This window comes from Oryx dammah, unplaced genomic scaffold, assembly GCF_014754425.2.
Source record: "Oryx dammah isolate SB20612 unplaced genomic scaffold, SCBI_Odam_1.1 HiC_scaffold_5, whole genome shotgun sequence".
NCBI lineage: Eukaryota > Metazoa > Chordata > Mammalia > Artiodactyla > Bovidae > Oryx > Oryx dammah.
This window is the reverse complement of record NW_024070189.1, coordinates 68,808,970-68,829,500: the sequence shown is the minus strand read 5'-3', so window position 1 is coordinate 68,829,500 and position 20,531 is coordinate 68,808,970. Positions and strand designations below refer to the sequence as shown.

Below are 20,531 nucleotides of genomic sequence, written 5' to 3'. Positions count from 1 at the left end.
AATTCAGATAATCAGGTAGTCTTTATATTTCTCATTCTTCCCCAAAAGGTCTGTTAGAGCAGTCCTTTAGGCTAGCCTTTTCCACCCAAGTGACCACAGCTAAATTTTAATAAGTCTTTTGCCATTTGTACTGTGGACTACTTATGTCTCATTTTTTTTTTTTTTTTTAATACTGATGGGATCTGCTCTGCCTCTAAACCTAATCAACTGATGTAACTAAGCCCAGATTCTCATACTTTGGAAGTTTGTTACTTCAACCATTCCTGGTTCCAACAATTACAAATCAGTCATAATTATTGGACTGAACTGCAGGAAAGATGTGGCAGTCTGTTAATGGTGTATGAATCATAACAGAGCCAGAAGACTTACCAAAATACAAACAGCAAGAAAAATTTGCAATTTAGAAAGCAATGTGATGCTTACCATGTGTTATCTCATGGACATAGGGAAAGGAAGGTTATTTTTGCCATTTTCTGAGATGTTGGGGCAGGATGAGAAGGTTATAGCAGTATATTCATTTAAATATTCTTACATTCCTAAATCTTTAGATATTCCCCTTTCTTTGGCTTTATAGCAAGGAATATATAGGTAGTAGATAGAATAAGGGGCTTCCCAGGTGGCTCAGCAGTAAAGAATTTTCCTGCCAATACAGGAGATGTGGGTTCAATCCCTGAGTTGGGAAGATCCCCTGGAGGAGGAAATGACAACTCTTTCCAGTGTTCTTGCTTGGAAAATCCCATGGACAGAGAAGCCTGGTGGACTACAGCTCATGGGGTCACAACGAGTTGGATAGCACTGAGCTACTGAACATGCAAACAGGTATTAACAGAATAAAGGCCCCCAAAGACATCCAAGTTTGACTATGTTTTTAAATGACAAAAGAGACTTTGCATATGTGATTCAAGGTTTCTAGGTGGGGAGATGAACAAATGCTCTTAAAATGTAGAAGAGAGAAGCAGAAGTGATGCAGCACAGTGTCAGAGTTACGCAGCATAAGAAAAACTCAAACAGCTATTGCTTGTTTGTAGCATTGGAAGGGGACAATGATCCAAGGAATGAGTGCAGCCTCCAGAAGCTGGAAAAGGCAAAGAAATTGAGTCTTATTTAGAATCTCCAGAAAGGAATGCAGCCATGTCAACATCTTGCTTTTGCCTCAGTGAGACTCAGAATTCTAATATCTAAAACTGTAAGATATTAGTAGTAAACTTGCATTGTTTTAAGCCATCAGGTTTGTGATAATTTGTTACAGCAGTTTTTGTTCAGTCACTCAGCCATGTCTGACTCTGCGACTCCATGATGGCAGCATGTCAGGCTTCCCTGTCCTTAACTCCCAGAGTTTGCTTAAGCTCATCTCCATTAAGTTGATGATGCCATCCAACCATCTCATTCTCTGTTGCCCCTTTCTCCTCCTGCCCTCAATCTTTCCCAGCATCAGGGTCTTTCCAATGAGTCAGCTCTTGGCATCTGTTTTGCAGAAAGTTTTCACTTTCATCTCAGGTTCATAGGATTTGTTAACAAAATAAGCCACTTGTTATATACAAATGAATAATACAGATATTTATTAGACAATTATCTAGCTTACTTTCAATATACTAACATTAAAAGAAAGGAGAAATAGAGCAGAAGATACATCACCAAATTGGGTTTTGACCAACATTCAGACTCAATCAGCTTTGGGAAGTCCCATGTCACAGCACATCTGGAGTCCCAATTGGGAAAGGGTCCCAGGCAGTGTGCCCACTCCATGGGTGAGACTTGAAAGACTGCAATTTGGGTCTCCCATTTACAATCCCAGGACAGATGCAAACTGATATCATCAATCTGTGACCAAACTGCAAGGCTCAGTTCAGTTCAGTCGCTCAGTCGTGTCCGACTCTTTGGGACCCCATGAATCGCAGTATGCCAGGCCTCCCTGTCCATCACCAACTCCCAGAGTTCACTCAAATCCATGTTCATCAAGTTGGTGATGCCATCCAGCCATCTCATCCTCTTTCATCCCCTTCTCCTGCCCCCAATCCCTCCAGAATCAGGGTCTTTTCCAATGAGTCAACTCTTCGCATGAGGTGGCCAAAGTACTGGAGTTTCAGCTTTAGCATCAGTCCGTCCAATGAACACCTAGGACTGACCTCCTTTAAATGGACTGGTTGGATTTCCTTGCAGTCCAAGGGACTCTCAAGGGTCTTCTCCAACACCACAGTTCAAAAGCATCAATTCTTCGGCACTCAGCTTTCTTCACAGTCAAACTCTCACATCCATACATGACCACAGGAAAAACCATAGCCTTGACTAGACGGACCTTTGTTGGCAAAGTAATGTCACTGCTTTTGAATATGCTATCTAGGTTGGTCACAAGTTTCCTTCCAAGGAGTAAATGTCTTTTAATTTCATGGCTGCAATCAACATCTGCAGTGATTTTGGAGCCCCCCAAAATGAAGTCTGACACTGTTTCCACTGTTTCCCCATCTATTTTCCATGGAGTGATGGGACCCGATGCCATAATCTTAGCTTTCAGAATGTTGAACTTTAAGCCAGCTTTTTCACTCTCCTCTTTTACATTCATCAAGAGGCTTTTTAGTTCCTCTTCACTTTCTGCCATAAGGGTGGTGTCATCTGCATATCTGAGGTTATTGATATTTCTCCCAGCAATCTTGATTCCAGCTTGTGCTTCTTCAAGCCCAGCGTTTCTCATGATGTACTCTGCATAGAAGTTAAATAAGCAAGGTGACAATATACAGCCTTGATGTACTCCTTTTCCTATTTGGAACCAGTCTGTTGTTCCATGTCCAGTTCTAATTGTTGCTTCCTAACCTGCATATAGGTTTCTCAAGAGGCAGGTCAGGTGGTCTGGTATTCCCATCTCTCAGAATTTTTCACAATTTACTGTGATCCACACAGTCAAAGGCTTTGGCATAGTCAATAAAGCAGAAATAGATGTTTTTCTGGAATGCTGTTGCTTTTTGATGATCCAGCAGATGTTGGCAATTTGATCTCTGGTTCCTCTGCCTTTTCTAAAACCAGCTTGAACATCAGGAAATTCATGGTTCATGTATTGCTGAAGCCTGGCTTGGAGAATTTTCAGCATTACCTTACTAGCATGTGAGATGAGTGCAATTGTGCAGTAGTTTGAGCATTCTTTGGCATTGCCTTTCTTTGGGATTGGAATTAAAACTGACCTTTTCCAGTCCTGTGGCCACTGCTGAGTTTTCCAAATTTGCTGGCATACTGAGTGTAGTACTTTCACAGCATCATCTTTCAGGATTTGAAATAGCTCAACTGGAATTCCATGACCTCCACTAGCTTGATTCGTAGTAATGCTTTCTAAGGCTCACTTGACTTCACATTCCAGGATGTCTGGCTCAAGGTGAGTGATCACACCATCGTGATTATCTTGGTTGTGAAGATCTTTTTTGTACAGTTCTTCTGTGTATTCTTGCCACCTCTTCTTAATATCTTTTGCAAGTCTAGTTTCATGCTAATTCTTTTTGTTTTGTCTTGTAAAACTTGGAATGTTAAGCCTGGGGCTTGGTTCACCAGTCCCCCCTCAGGGGCTCAACAGTCTCAAGATTCTTCCCCCATTTCATCTAAGGTACTCTACTTTGCCAACAAAGGTCCATCTAGTCAAGGCTATGGTTTTTCCAGTAATCATGCATGGATATGAGAGTTGGACTGTGAAGAAAGCTGAGCGCTGCAGAATTGATGCTTTTGAAGTATGGTGTTGGAGAAGACTCTTGAGAGTCCCTTGGACTGCAAGGAGATCCAACCAGTCCATTGTAAAGGAGGTCAGTCCTGGGTGTTCTTTGGAAGGAATGATGCTAAAGCTGAAACTCCAGTCCTTTGGCCACCTCATGGGAAGAGTTGACTCATTGGAAAAGACTCTGATACTGGGAGGGATTGGGGCCAGGAGGAAAATGGGATGACAGAGGATGAGATGGCTGGATGGCATCATCGACTCGATGGACATGAGTTTGAGTGAACACCGGGAGTTGGTGATGGACAGGGAGGCCTGGCGTTTTGCAATTCATGGGGTCGCAAAGAGTTGGATATGACCGAGGGACTGAACTGACTGACTGAAATGACTGAAAGTCTTGCACTTACAGCAGGCAGTCACTCCCAGTCAGTCCTAGTCAGGGCAGTGGCCAGGCAGGTTAGAAGCAAAGTCAGAGGCCGGCTCTGCTTTGCCTCTGAAGCCTAAATAAGACTGTGTGTGTGTGTGCGCGTGAGCGCGTGTGCACGCGCACTTACTCTCTCAGTCATGGTCGACTGTTGCAACACCATAGACTGTAACCTGCCAGGCTCCTTTGTCCATGGGATTCTCCAGGCAAGGAAACTGGAGTGGGTTGCCATTTCCTTCTCCAGGGGATCTTCCTGACCCAGGAATGGAATCCAGTTTTCCTGCATTGGAGGCAGACTACTGACTGAGCTACACAGGAGGTTTAGTTTCCCTAACAGCATCAGGTGGCCAAAGTATTGAAGCTTCAGTATCAGTCCTTCCAGTGAGTATTCTGGGCCTAGTTTCTTTGAGATTGACCGTTTTGATCTCCTTGCTGTCCAAGGGACTCTCAAAGTCTTCATAAGCACCACAGTTCAAAAGCATCAATTCTTTCACACTTAGCCTTCAGTATGGCCCAGCTCTCACAACCATAGCACTACTGGAAAAACCATATCTTTGACTATACAGACTTTTGTCAGCAAAGTGATGTCTCTGTTTTTTAGTACTGTATGTTTGTTATAGCTTTTCTTCCAGGGAGTAAGCATCTTTTAATTTCATGGCAGCAGGAATAGGAGACAATTACAACCTGAAGCAGTAATGCCATTTTATACAGGCCATTACTGAGATTAATTCCTAGGCAGCCACTCTAGTTGATAATTAGATGTGCCTCTCAACTCTGTGAATTGCAGTATTGAGTCCAGACTTTCTGCTAAGTGCATCAGTATCTAGACATTCATTTGGTTCCATACGATATGTGTGCTTTCTTTCATAATCTAGGACTCACAGAATCAGTTCAATAACAACACAGTGTTGCTGAATTCACACTTTTGTTTGTTTGATTTGGGCATGTTGTGAATACATATTAAGAGCATAAATAAAAAGGAAAATATACTCTTTCTTTAAAAAAATTATTTATTTTAATTGGAGGCTAATTACTTTGCAATATTGTAGTGGTTTTTGCCATACATTGACATGATTCAGCCATGGGTTTATGTGTGTTCCCTATCCTGAACCCCTCTCCCAATCCCTCCCCATCCCATCCCTCAGGATCATCCCAGTGCATCAGTCCTGAGCACCCCATCTCATGTATCAAATCTGGACTGGCGATCTGTTTCACATATGATAATATACATGTTTCAATGCTATTCTCTCAAATCATCCCACCCTTGCTTTCTCCCGCAGAGTCCAAAAGACTATTCTATACATCTGTGTCTCTTTTGCTGTCTCACATATAGGGTTACCATCTTTCTAAATTCCATATATATGTGTTAATATACTGTATTGGTGTTTTTCTTTCTGACTTACTTCATTCTGTATAATAGGCTCCAGTTTCATCCACCTCATTAGAACTGATTCAAATGCATTCTTTTTAATGGCTGAGTAATATCCCATTGTGTATATGTACCACAACTTTCTTATCCATTCATCTGCTGATGGACATCTAGGTTGCTTCTGTGTCCTGGCTATTGTAAACAGTGCTGCAGTGAACATTGGGGTACATGTGTCTGTTTCACTTCTGGTTTCCTCGGTGTGTATGCCCAGCAGTGGGATTACTGGGTCATAAGGCAGTTCTATTTCCAGTTTTTTAAGGAATCGCCACACTGTTCTCCATAGTGGCTGTAGTAGTTTGCATTCCCATCAACAGTGTAAGATGGTTTCTTTAATTTCTCCACACCCTCTCCAGCATTTATTTGTAGACTTTTGGATAGTAGCCATTCTGACTGGTGTGAGATGGTACCTCATTGCAGTTTTGATTTGCATTTCTCTGATAATGAGTGATGTTGAGCATCTTTTCCTGTGTTTGTTAGCCATTTGTATGTCTTCTTTGGAGAAATATCTGTTTAATTCTTTGGCCCATTTTTTTGATTGGGTCATTTATTTTTCTGGAATTGAGCTGCATAAGTTGCTTGTATATTTTTGAGATTAGTTGTTTGTCAGTTGCTTCATTTGCTATGATTTCTCCCATTTTGAAGGCTGTCTTTTCACCTTGCTTATAGTTTCCATCGTTGTGCAAAAGCTTTTAAGTTTAATTAAGTCCCATTTGTTTATTTTTGCTTTTATTTCATATATTCTGGGAGGTGGGTATAGAGGATCCTACTGTTATTTATGTCAGAGAATGTTTTGCCTGTGTTCTCCTCTAGGAGTTTTATAGTTTCTGGTCTTACATTTAGATCTTTAATCCATTTTGAGTTTATTTTTGTGTATTGTATTAGAAAGTGTTCTAGTTTCATTCTTTTACAAGTGGTTGACCAGTTTTTCCAGCACCACTTGTTAAAGAGATTGTCTTTTCTCCATTGAATATTCTTGTCTCCTTTGTCAAAGATAAGGTGTCCATAGGTGCATGGATTTACCTCTGAGCTTTCTATTTTGTTCCATTGATCTTTTATTTTTTGTCTTTGTGCCAGTACCATACTGTCTTAATGACTGTAGCTTTGTAGTGTAGCCTGAAGTTAGGCAGCTTGATTCCTCCAGTTCCATTGTTCTTTCTCAAGATGCCTTTGGCTATTCGAGGTTTTTTGTATTTCCATGCAAATTGTGAAATTATTTGTTCCAGTTCTCTGAAAAATACCGTTGGTAGCTTGATAGGAATTGCGTTGAACCTATAGATTACTTTTGGTAGTATACTCATTTTCACTATATTGATTCTTCTGATCCATGAACATGGTGTATTTCTCCATCTATTTGTGTCATCTTTGATTTCTTTCATCAGTGTTTTAGTTTTCTATATATAGGTCTTTTGTTTCTTTAGGCAGATTTATTCCTAAGTATTTTATTCTTTTTGTTGCAATGGTGAATGGAATTGTTTCCTTAATTTCTCTTTTTGTTATCTCATTGTTAGTGTATAGAAATGCAAGGGATTTCTATGTATTAATTTTATATCCTGCAACTTTCCTATATTCATTGATTAGCTCTAGTAATTTTCTGGTGGAGTCGTTAGGGTTTCCTTTATAGAGAATCATGTCATCTGCAAACAGTGAGAGTTTTACTTCTTTTCCAATCTGGATTCCTTTTATTTCTTTTTCTTCTCTGATTGCTGTTGCTAAAACTCCCAAAACTATGTTGAATAGTAGTGGTGAGAGTGGGCACCCTTGTCTTGTTCCTGACTTTAGGGGACATGCTTTCAACTTTTCACCATTGAGGATACTGTTTGCTGTGGGTTTATCATATATAGCTTTTATTATGTTGAGATATGTTTCTTCTATGCCTGCTTTCTGGAGGGTTTTTATCATAAACAGATATTAAATTTTGTCAAAGGCTTTCTCTGCATCTATTGAGATAATCATATGGTTTTTACCTTTCAATTTGTTAATGTGGTGTATTACATCGATTGATTTGCGAATAATGAAGAATCCTTGCATCCCTGGGATAAACCCCACTTGGTCATGACGTATGATCTTTTTAATATGTTATCAGATTCTGTTCGCTAGGATTTTGTTAAGGAGTTTTGCATTTATGTTCATCAGTGATATTGGCCTGTGGTTTTCTTTTTTCGTGGCATCTTTGTCTGGTTTTGGTATTAGGGTGATGGTGGCCTCATAGAATGAGTTTCAAAGTTTACCCTCCTCTGCAGTTTTCTGGAAGATTTTGAGTAGGATAAGTGTTAGCTCTTCTCTAAATTTTTGGTAGAATTCAGCTGTGAAGCCGTCTGGTCCTGGGCTTCTGTTTGCTGGAAGATTTCTGATTACAGTTTCGATTTCCAGGCTTGTGATGGGTCTGTTAAGATTTTCTATTTCTTCCTGGTTCAGTTTTGGAAAGTTATACTTTTCTAGGAATTTGTCCATTTCTTCTGAGTTGTCCATTTTATTGGCATATACTTGCTGATAGTAGTCTCTATGATCCTTCGTATTTCTGTGTTGTCTGTTGTGATCTCTCCATTTTCATTTCTAATTTTATTGATTTGATTCTTCTCCCTTTGTGTCTGGATGAGTCTGGCTAATGGTTTGTCTGTTTTATTTATCCTTTCAAAGAACCAGCTTTTAGCTTCTTTGTTGATTTTTGCTATGGTAACTTTTGTTTCTTTTGTATTTATTATGCCCTAATTTTAAAAATTTCTTTCCTTTTACTAACCCTGGGGTTCTTTCATTTCTTCCTTTCCTAGTTGCTTTAGGTGTAGAGTTAGGTTATTTGTTTGACATTTTTTCTTGTTTCTTGAGGTAAGCCTGTATTGCTATGAACCTTCCCCTTAGCACTGCTTTTACAGTGTCCCATTGGTTTTGGGTTGTTGTGTTTTCATTTTCATTCATTTCTATGCATATTTTGATTTCTTTTTTGATTTATTCTGTGATTTGTTGGTTATTTAGCCTCTATATGATGGCATTTTTAATAGTTTTTTTCCTTGTAGTTGACATCTAATCTTACTGCATTGTGGTCAGAAAAGATGCTTGGAATGATTTCATTTTTTTTTTTTTTTTTTGAATTTAGGAAGGCTTTTATGGCCCAGGATGTGATCTATCCTGGAGAAGGTTCCGTGTGCACTTGAGAAAAAGGTGAAATTCATTGTTTTGGGGTGAAATGTCCTACAGATATCAATTAGGTCTAACTGGTCCATTGTATCATTTAAAGTTTGTGTTACCTTGCTAATTTTCTGTTTAGTTGATCTATCCATAGGTGTGAGTGTGGTATTAAAGTCTCCCACTATTATTGTGTTATTGTTAATTTCCCCTTTCACATGTTAGCATTTGCCTTACATATTGCGGTACTCCTATGTTGGGTGCATATATAATTGTTATATCTTCTTGGATTGATCCTTTGATCATTATGCAGTGTCCTTCTTTGTCTCTTTTCACGGCCTTTATTTCAAAGTCTATTTTATCTGATATGAGTATTGCTACTCTTGCTTTCTTTTGGTCTCCATTTGCATGAAATATCTTTTTCCAGCCCTTCACTTTCAGTCTGTATGTCCTTTGTTTTGAGGTGGGTCTTTTGTAAACAGCATATATAGGGGTCTTGTTTTTTTATCCATTCAGGCAGTCTTTCTTTGTCTTTTGGTTGGGGCAGTCAACCCATTTACATTTTTGTAATTATTGATAAGTATGATCCCATTGCCACTTACTTTGTTGTTTTGGGTTCAAGTTTATACACCTTTTCTGTGTTTCCTGTCTAGAGAAGATCCTTTAGCATTTGTTGAAGAGCTGGTTTGGTGGTGCTGAATTCTCTCAGCTTTTGCTTGTCCGTGAAGCTTTTGACTTCTCCTTCATATCTGAATGAGATCCTTGCTGGGTATAGTAATCTGGGTTGTATGTTTTTCTCTTTCATTACTTTAAGTATGTCCTACCATTTCCTTCTGGCCGGAAGAGTTTCTATTGAAAGATCAGCTGTTATCCTAATGGGAATCCCCTTGTGTGCTATTTGTTGTTTTCCCCTTGCTGCTTTTAATATTTGTTCTTTGTGTTTGATCTTTGTTAATTTGATTAATATGTGTCTTTGAGTATTTCCTTGGGTTTATCCTGATTGGGACTCTCTGGGTTTCTTGGTCTGAGGTGACTATTTCCTTCCCCATTTTAGGGAAGTTTTCAAATATTATCTCCTTAAGTATTTTCTCATGTCCTTTCTTTTTGTCTTCTTCTTCTGGGACTCCTATGATTAGAATGTTGGGGCGTTTGACATTGTCCCAGAGGTCTCTGAGGTTGTCCTCATTTCGTTTAATTCTTTTTTCTTTTTTACTCTCTGCTTCATTTATTTCCACCATTCTATCTTCTACCTCACTAATCCTATCTTCTGCCACCATTATTCTACTGTTGGTTCCCTCCAGAGTGGTTTTGATTTCATTTATTGCATTATTCATTATTGATTGACTCCTTTTCATTTCTTCCAGGTCCTTGTTAAACATTTCTTGCATCTTCTCAATCCTTATCTCCAGGCTATTTATCTGTAACTCCATTTTAAGATTTTGGATCATTTTTAGTATCATTATTCTGAATTATTTTTCAGGTAGACTCCCTATCTCCTCCTCTTTGGTTTGGTTTGGTGGGTATTTATCATATTCCTTTACTTGCTGAGTATTTCTCTGCCTTTTCATCTTGTTTATATTGCTGTGTTTGGGGTGGCCTTTCTGTATTTTGGCAGTTTGTGGTTCCTCTTTATTATGGAGTTTCCTCCCTGTGGGTTCGGTTGGACGAGTGGCTTGTTAAGGTTTCTTGGTTAGGGAAGCTTGTGTCAGTGTTCTGGTGGGTGGAGCTGGATTTATACTCTCTGGAGTGCGATGAAGTGTCCAGTAATGAGTTTTGAGATGTCATGGGTTTGGTGTGACTTTGGGCAGTGTGCATATTAAAGCTCAGGGCTATGTTCCTGTGTTGCTGGAGAATTTGTGTGGTGTCTTGCTCTGGAACTTGTTGGCTCTTGGGCAGAGCTTGGTTTCAGTGTGAGTATGGAGGCTTTTAGATGAGCTCTTATTTATTAATGTTCCCTGGAGTCAGGGGTTCTCTGTTGTTCTCAGGATTTGGACTCAAGCCTCCTGCCTCTGGTTTTCAGTCTTATTCTTACAGTAGCTTCAAGACTTCTCCATCCATACAGCACAAATGATAAAACATCTAGGTAAATGGAGAAAAGATTCTCCATAATGAGGGACATCCAGAAATGTTAGCTGAGTTACATGGAGAAGAGAAGAGGGAGGAGGGAAATAGAGGTGACCAGGAGGAGAAGAGGGGGAATCAAAAGGGGGGAGAGCAATCTAGCCAGTAATGAAATCCCTATGTGTTCTCCACAGCCTGGAACACCCAGAGAGGTTCACTGAGTTACACAGAGAAGACAAGAAGGAGGAAGGAGATAGAGGTGACCCTCAGGAGAAGTGAGGGCGGGGGTCAAAAGCAGAGAGGCAGATCTAGCCAGTAATCAGTTCCCTAAGTGTTCTCCACAGCCCAGAATACCCAAAGAGATTCACAAAGTTGGATAGAGAAGTGAAGGGGGAGGGAGGAGATAGAGGTGACCTAGGGGAGAAAAAGGAGAGTCAAAATGGGAGAGGGCAATCAAGCCAGTAATCACACTCCTAAGTAAAAATGGGTACTGAAGATTGGATTCTTAGAGGTACAAAATTGATAACAAATACTAAAAAGCAAAGATTAAAAATCTAGAGTAGAGGTTAGGCTCTCAAAAATACAATATTCATGTCAATCTATGCCAAAACCAATACAGAATTGTAAAGTAAAAATTAAAAATAAATAAATAAATTAAAAAAAAAAAAGCAAAACAAAATCACAAAAATTATTAAAAAATATATGAAGTTTCCTTTAAAAATAGGGTCTTTTTTTGGCAAGGTAATAGCAGGATATAAAAATGAAAATTAAGGGAGTAAGAGGACTTAAAAATAAAAAGAAAATAAAAAATTTGAAAATAGTAAAATTATATGTAGGAATTTCTATGGAGCTGTTGAGGGCAGTGTGGTGTCAGTTCAGTTTCAGATAGTTCCCTGTTCTAGCTTATACTTCTCAAGATCTATAGGCCCCTTCCATGTAATCGGTGCTAACTACAGGGTTTTAATCTGTTGCGCCTGTCACTTCTAAAGTGGTTCCCTCTGTTTATTTTGGTTCCCTCTGTTTATTTTGGCTTCTGTTTGTAAGTCTCTTCAGTGTCTAATTTCCATCCTGACACAACAGGGCGAAGGTGGTCACTTATTTAGGCTCACTTGTTCAGTCGTGGTGTGGAGAGAGAGGAACACTGCAAACAAATATCACTGGCATGTGTGGGGAGTGCTCACAGTGTTTTGGCTACATTGGGTTTGCCCCCACTCACGGAATGTGTGCTTTCACAGTCTACACTGCTCAGGCTCCAGGTTGCTCTGCAGGGGAACTGTCTAAAGCAGGCCATGGGTTTCATGCACTTTCCAGGTCTAAACTGCTCAGGTTCAAGTTCTTGGGTACTCCACAAAGGTGCAGGCTCAGTTGGGCCTGTAATTTGTGCCCTTCCCAGGTCTGAGCAGCTCAAACGACCAGGTGCTTGGCGAGCACACACTCCCCAGGTGCGGTGCGTCTTATCGCCTCCCACGTCCCAGCCACTCAGTTTCCTGGGTGCACCAGTGGGAGTGCCATCTCAGGTGTGTCCTGTGTCTCTTCTGGGGAGCTGATCTCTGGCTGCGACCCTCCTGGTGGATGTCAACCATCCAGGATCCCAGGAAGACTTGGTTAGAAACTGTGAGCCTGCTTGCAGTTTAATAGAGGATGCCATCTCTGGGGCAGAGATTGCCCCTTTCTAGCTCTGGCTGTTGCCCACCTGCCTCTGTGCCTCCAGCGGGGGATGGGCCGGTCCGCTGCTGGCTAGCTCTCCTCTAGTATTCACTCAGTCCTTTGTTCTGTGAGCAGGCCAGCAGTGCCTAAGGTTAGGGCTTTTCGCAGGAAAGTTCTCTCTCTCTCTCTTTTCTCTCTCTCTCTGGCTATCCCTCAGTTTGAATTGCTATCTCAAGTTAGCTCTCTCAGATTGCCCTCAGGGCATTCAAGCCTGGTCTTTACCCTAAGCAAAGCAGCGTGTGCCTCCCTGTTCAGCCCCTGCTTGCTGATGGTAGACGCAAGCATCTGGGCTACTTCTCCACTGGGAGTTGCCGTTAGGCACGTAATCTGTGCATTTTATTTATTTATTTTTTCCACCTGGTTATGTTGCCCTCTGAGATTCCAAGACTCCCCACAGACCCGCCAGTGAGAGTCTTATCACCTCCTGGCATTTGGAACTTCTCTTTTACTACTCCCTTCCACGACTGGTCTCCATCCCTAACTCTTTTGTCTCTCTTTTTATCTTTTATATTTTGTCCTACCTCCTTTCGAAGACAATGAGCTGCCTTTCTGGGTGTCTAGTGTCCTCTGCCAGTGTTCAGAAGTTGTTTTGTGGAATTTGCTGAGTGTTCAAATGTTCTTTTGATGAATTTGTGGAGGAGAAAGTGATCTCCCCATCCTATCTTTCTTTTATAATCTACTTTATGTCAAGGGTATGTTTGGATCTGATTTTTATCTTCAGTATGAATAATATAATGTATTCTTGGTAAGAGATACTGGCTGGCCTTCCTTTGCAAGATAAATTTCAGGGTTTTCAAAAGGAAAGAGGAGTCCCACTCTCTAAGACTAGAGGGAACACCTCATGTGACACAATGATCTTTCTTGGAGTTTGGAATTCAGATTAATTGCAGTCATCAGAAATTTTCTCATATATTTCCATTCTGGTTCTAAGCCTCATATATATATTTTTCAATGTTCTAACTTCAAATAAGAAGTCTACTCTGGATATGAATTTAGCTGACCTTTAGCACAGTGATGGCATGTTTCACATTTTTAACCTTAGAATAAACATGCTTGTTCTTAAATATGTTAACATTTTCAGCACCAAAAGCTGTAACCACTTCACCCACTGGTGTGTGATTTTTTTTCATGTCTTTCATACTTGTGTTTGGTTCTCCAAATTGTCACTAATGCTAAAATTGAATTATGCTCAAGCTACATAATTCCTTCAGTTTCTGATTATAAAACAATACTAATTTAAAAAAATATTTGGTTAATTGATTCATTACATACTATAATATTTATAGAAATATTATTATGTGGATAATATAATATTTCATATTTGAAATCATTGCATTGAATGTGACTTTTGTGTGAAGAACAATGAGGTGTTAAAAATTACTAGCATACTGTTGTTATACAGAATTTGTTTATTTAACATATTCTATGATTTTGCTCACAATCACTTTCAAGCCTATTAGGTTGTAGATTTAAGAATCATTCAATGTTCCTTTTACAAATTGGGATTTTACTATATTTAGTCCTCTAAATATAGTAACCTATAGTTCTAACATATTTATTTAAAATATTAGCAATGAACCTTAGATTAACATGTATAATTCAGTATTTATAGCTGTAATCAAATTGAATCTATATTTAATTTGATATAGTTACTTCTGTTATGTCAGTACCTATCCCTATAACAACTTCATCTTAAGAGGTGTATGATTTTCCTAGGATAACTTTATAAAATTTATATCAATTTTATAGCCATAATTATTTTTTATTTATACTTGCCATTCTGTATTGTCATAGCATATTTATGGACAAAATTTTATTATCCAGCTTTAAAATTTACTTTTAGTCACCAACTTTGGTATGTATCATTTACACAGAAAGATAGTATTGTTGCCTCAAAAGATGTGTCCTTCCTTAAGAACCTCAATAACAACATGGAATCATGACATGTTTAGACAGTGGACCTTTTTGAAGTTTCATCATTTCTTCCTATCCTTTCATTATCTCCTTACCCTCAATTTGTGATGTTCCAAAACTCTTAGATTGCTTTCTTTTTATTTTTACCCTCCAGGTAAAGGTGTTCCATTCACTTCTAATCAGGTAATACAATCACTGTTACATCTGTGTGATAAATGCAAAATACAGACAACTTCATATAAACCTACTTGTATATCTTCCTTAACATGCAACTTCTGAATGGATTTATCAAAGACTTTCATAGTTTAAATATTATTCCTGGAAATTCTAATGCAAAAGTAGAAATAAAAAAATAAAAATATTTTAACAAAATTTAGGTGATTAGTAAGTTTGTATTGTTTCCTTAAGTCTACCAAGTCTACTATTTTAATTTTCAAAGCTACTATAACAAAAGTAAATAAAATTCGCAACTACAATCTGACTACCATAAAACATTATTTTTCAGCTTTCCACATTCCCTGTTAATCTTTATGTGCAGGACTTAGATTTTATATTTATAAACATGGTGGATATCAATCAACAGATGAAAAAACACTTATTCTTTTTAATATTGTATCACAAACATTTTATTGATTTAATTAGCAGTATTTTAATTTTTCTTTCATGGTCCATACAATTGAAAATGTATTTAGATTCTTAATTATATTAAATTTTATCCTATGAAGAATTGTTATGCAATTTGCTTAATTACTTATAGATCTGTGATTCTGATTGTTGCATATATTATACCTCAGTATGTGTGACATAAACTATACAACTACTTTTCTCTAGATGTTCAGGGAGATAACAGTGTCTTGTTATTCTCTTTTATTATTTGTAGTGAAATGAAAACAGAATTAGTGGTAGTTTGAAGCATAGGATATATTGCTAAAATGAAGTCTTTAAGACATCAGGGCTTGGAGAAAGGGCCTTGAATACCTGAGGTGCAAGATCATCATTAGACAAGAAAAAAGGACGGGTAGTGGAGTACAGAGTTCAAATCTGATGATTGATTCTAGATCCTTGATTTCTTTTTTCTTTGTACTTGCAGGAAAATGAGAATGTCAGTGGTTGTGAAGAAGTATGCTACACTGTCATTAATCATAGGCCCTATCGGAGACCCTCCCTGAACTCCAGTGATGATGGTTATGAGAACATCACAACGAGAGTGAGACCATTAAGAGAAGGGCCAGAAACAGAATATGCCCTTCTCAAGAAACCTTGCACTATCAGATCTACTTCCTGTACAGCTGAGAACGATTATGAAATTGTGCTTCCTCACTAGAATACTCCTGCCTCATCATCTTCCAGTAATAAAGATGACCAAATGGTGACCTCCAGGGGAGTCTTTCTCTTTCAGCAGTACATGCAACTTTTATTTCTGGCCAGATTTTATAAATGATATTCTTTCACAGTACCACATTAAGAAACTGAAACATCTCATCAATGTGGTTTGGGTAAAGCCACATAAGTTGATATAATGATATAGAATATTTGACCTCTTTTTGTTTGTAAGGTTTAAGGATGTGGAAATTGTAGAGGGGATCCTCCTTAGAACAATAAACATCTATACATATGTGACTTAGAATATCCAACTCCAATTCTACTTTCCAAATTTCAGAGGCCAGCATTCACACTCCTAATTATCTATTTCATTTTTGAGGTATAATCTACTCAATAAATTCTTAACATAATAAGACCAGTGACCAGAATCTTTGCTAACTGAATATTTACTTCAATTTTGCCTTTTCCACATACTGGAGATTTTTGCATGTAAATTTGTGGTAGCAGTTTAAGAATTAATGGGTTTTGATATTGGCCTTTCTAAAAGGAAAAGCTGAGTGCAATTTAAAAAAAGGAATGAGGTTTAGTGGCCCAGTGTTTTTCTTTCTGATAGTAAATCAGATAAATCTGTTCAAAGTTCACTAAAAACTAAAAGCATACTTGTACTTACAGTTTTGTTCACAATATACTAGTTAATTTAAATACTAGTTATTTTTAATGAAGAAGGAAGAATAGCGTCTGGCTTTAAAATCCAGGCAAATTGGTAAACAACCCATTTATTTTTACTTTCATTCTCAAGGAGAGTCTAAACAACTTGCCAACTTCCTATTGAGGACATAAAGGACATAATTGACAAAACATCAATAATTAATTTTTATATAGCTACAATATACTGACCTTTTAGATTACTGGCAAGGATAAATCAATAGATAGATGTCAGCTAACTTTCTGTTTTGTTTTTGTTTTTCATACTTTTTCATTAAAATAACATGTGCTGTAGGAAGGAATCTGGTTTCTAGTTATTAGTTTAATACAAGCCTTACTCTAAAATAATGTCTGTTATTCTTCTATGCACAATAATCTCTAACAAAATGTAAACTGAGACACTTCTCTACATTGGAGCTCCTTTGCTGCCTCCTTTACAGGCACTCTCTACCTGGAAGAGAGTGGGTAAACAGAGAAAATGGATAAATTAACAGAATGTAATAGGTCATGTCAAAATATAACTTACCTTATTTATTAGGAATGATCTCATATAACATAAGATACAGATAATTACTATTTATTGAGCACTTGCTCGTATATACACAAGTTGTATAACTTATTGGGTTTTATGCAAATTTTGATGCTCTATTCTTGGTAAATTCTTATGTTCCTTTAAAGAGATTTCAATGTGTGGAAAGAGAACTTAACAGAAATCTTATAATTCTGGAAAAGAGATAGAGATATAGAGATAGATATAGAGATATTGTAGAAATCAGTCAACTTTAGGAGGTGACAAAACTAGTTTTTTATTGTAGAAATCAGTCAACTTTCAGAAATGACAAAATTGTTTTACCTTGTAGAAATCAGTCAACTTTATGAAAGAACAAAATTATTTTTTCTCTGTATGATTTTGTAGTTATTTTTCACATGTAATAAATACTATACTCAAGATAATGACTCATTTTAATATACTTAATAATCTGGAATTATAGGAGAAGGGGCAGTCAATAGGTCAATGAATATTACTGTTTAGTAAAAGAAATATAAAAATCTAAAAGCATAGATGTGACCTGGTTGTAAATCGTACCCTATTTCTTGTGGAAATTCAGTATTTATTTTTAATGTATAAGCTGTCTTTCATTCAGCATAATGAATGTTTCACCTTATATTAGTAGTTGACATTTTTATTAGTATACTACTGAATGAATAACTCATAATTTTTAATCTATTTGCTGATGGGTATGTGAGGCATTTATAGTTTTGACATAAATAAAGCTGCTATATATTTACTTGAGTACTCAGATGTATTGGTTTGCTAGGGTTGCCAATGTGTCACAGTCTAGGTAGCTTCAATACAAAATTTTATTTTTTCACAATTCTGGAGGCTGCAAAGCTCAAGATCAAATTGTAAGCCAGAGGTTTTCTATTTTCCCAAGACCTGTTTTATGCCTCTCTCCTAGTTTCTGATGACTTATTGGCAATCTTTGGGATTTGAAGACTTATCAGTAAGACCTTTGTGTCTCAAGAGTAAGAAATAAATTTTACTACAATTCAGTGATTTTCTATGTTAGTGAAATATCTAGGCATCTAGTGGTATAGGGGATGTTGAGATATTATTTCTGAGGTAAATAATAAATTGTTGCATCTGGCTACTACTATAAACAAAAAAGAGATCCAATGCCTGTGGAATTTTGAAGACACAATATTTGTGGATTTTGCTAATAACATACTCTTTATTTGGATTTGCAGCTCTTGTCTGTTTATGGAGTGTCCTGAAAAGTTGCTAGTTTTTAGTGGGGCCCAAGACAAGTGACAGTTCTGCATCAGGCCTGCTCTCTGCCACTTGGACCTTATGATTCAGCAGATCCAGTGGTGCTCGAAGTGTTAGTGGCACATAGGAAATTGTCTGGAGCTTTGGAAGGTTCCTATAGGTAAATCACAGGGAAAGCCCTTAAAATTTTGGATCCATCCTCCAAAGATCATTACTATCCTTTTGAGAAATAGCTCTGAGACTAAAGGTTTAATCATGGTCACCAAGTTGCCTTGCAATATGAGTTGCCCATCATCAACTGTGTCATTTGACCAAGCCATAGAATTGGGCACACATGATAACATTCCATCATACATACCACTGGAAGTGGTATATATAACTTTGGGCCAAGCAGACCCTGAAGGCACAAATAGGTTACATGAAGAAGTGGCCCAAATGCCCCTGGTTCCCATTCCTGCTATAGCACTTTCTTTCTCCCAACTTGTACCTATTGCTCCATGAGGAGTTTTCCACAATCAGCTGACAGGAAGAAAGACTCATCTGGTTTACAGATGGTTTTGCATCTACACAGGTATTACGCCTAAAATGAAAAGCTCTCGCTCGACTGTTCCTTTCTGGAGCATCCCTGAAGAACAGTACTGAAGGGAAATTCTCCTCTCTGGGCAGAACTTCAAGAAGTGCACTTGGTAACTCACTTTTCTTGGTAGAAAAAATGACCAGATGTGCAACTGTGTACAGATTCATTTGCTATGGCCAGAGGCTTAGTGAATAGTCAGATATTTGGAAGGAACATGATTGGAAAATTGGTAAAGAGGTCTGGAGGAAAGATATGTGGTTAGACTTCTCTTAACATGTTAAAAATCATGAAGATATTTGTGTCCTATGAGAATGCTCACCAAAGTGTGACCTTAGCATAGAAAGATTTTAATAATCAGATGGATGGGATAACCTGTCAGCCTGTTTCCCCAGACCTATCATTGCTCAGTGGGCTTATGAACAAACTGATCATAGTGGCAGGGATAAGCTTTATGTTTGGGCTCAGCAACATGAACTTACACTCACCAAGGACTACTTTGTTATGGTCACTGCTGATGGGCCAAATGTCAGCAGGAGAGTCCAACACTGAATCCCTGATGTAACACTATTCCTGTGGTGATCAAACAGGTACCTGGCTGTTGTTATTCAGTAGCTAAGTCCTGGCAGACTCTTTATGACCCCATGGACTACAGCATGCCAGGCTCCTCTGCCATTCACTATCTTCTGCTATTTATAAACTCTCACTATTTGAGTTTGCTCAAATTCACGTTCAATTGATTCGATGATACTATCTGACCATCTCATCCTCTGCCACACCATTCTCTTTTTGCTTTTAGTCTTTCCCAACATCAGGGTGCTTTGTATCACTCCCATTAAGGAAGGGCATTATTTTTGTTTTTAATGAGATAGGCACTTTTTCAAGATGAGGTTTTCACTCTTTGAATGCAATGCTTCTGCCAAAAGCACCAGTAGTAGTACCAACAGTGGAATGCCTCATCTACTGTTATGTTACTCTTCTACAAGAGCATTGCTTCTGATCAATGAACTTACTACACAGAGAAAGAAGCATGGCAATGGGCCCATGATTATGAAAATCATTGATCTTACCATGTTCTCCTGAAGCGGAGGGCTTGATAGAACAGGGGGATGATATTTTGAAGACTCAATTATAGCACCAGTTCTTTGGCAATATGTTGCTTAGTTGAGGCCAGGTTCTCCTTGGCTGTGTACACTCTAAATCAGTGGCCACTATGTGGTGCTGTTTCACAGGTCCAGCAATCAAAAGGTGAACATGGGAGGGACACCACTCACAATTACTTCTAGTGACACATTAGCCAAATTTTTGCTTTTAGTTCTCAGAAACTTATGCTCTGCTTGCCTAAAGATCTTACTCCCAAAAGGAGAAGTATAAAGACCAGGAGAAACAATAATGAACCAGAAGTTAAGACTGCCACCTAGCCATTTTGGGCTCATACCACCTGATCAACAGACAAAAGGAAATTACTGTCCTGGTTGGGGTAATTGATATGAACAACCAAAGGGAAATAAATCACACTGGTCATCTACAACAGAGATAAGGAAGAGTATGTCTGGAATTGGGGGTATCCCTTAAGGTTCTCTTAACGCTACCGTGTTATATAACTAAGGTCAATGGAAAATTACAACAACTTAATTCAGGTAGGACTACTAATGTCCCTGACACTTCAGGAATGGCTTCGATCACCCCACAAGGTAAAAAACCCACAAACATCTGAGGTACTTGCTGAGGGCACAGGAAATATGTAATGTGTAATGAGAGATGATAATTATCCAGCTACAACCATGTGACTAATTACAGAAATGAAGATTGTAA

At 38.2% G+C, this 20,531-nt stretch overlaps 1 protein-coding gene across 1 annotated transcript in view; it reads left to right on the top strand.

Annotated features, from left to right (window-relative positions):
* Positions 1 to 17,598, top strand: part of GCSAML (germinal center associated signaling and motility like) — a 48,173-nt gene extending 30,575 nt beyond the window's left edge. The window contains exons 4-5 of the mRNA XM_040240357.1: positions 14,498 to 14,526; positions 15,434 to 17,598. Coding sequence (XP_040096291.1) covers positions 14,498 to 14,526; positions 15,434 to 15,667 — 263 coding nt within the window. The 3' untranslated portion in view covers positions 15,668 to 17,598. The remainder of the gene's footprint in view (positions 1 to 14,497; positions 14,527 to 15,433) is intronic.
* The last annotated feature ends 2,933 nt before the right edge of the window (positions 17,599 to 20,531 follow it).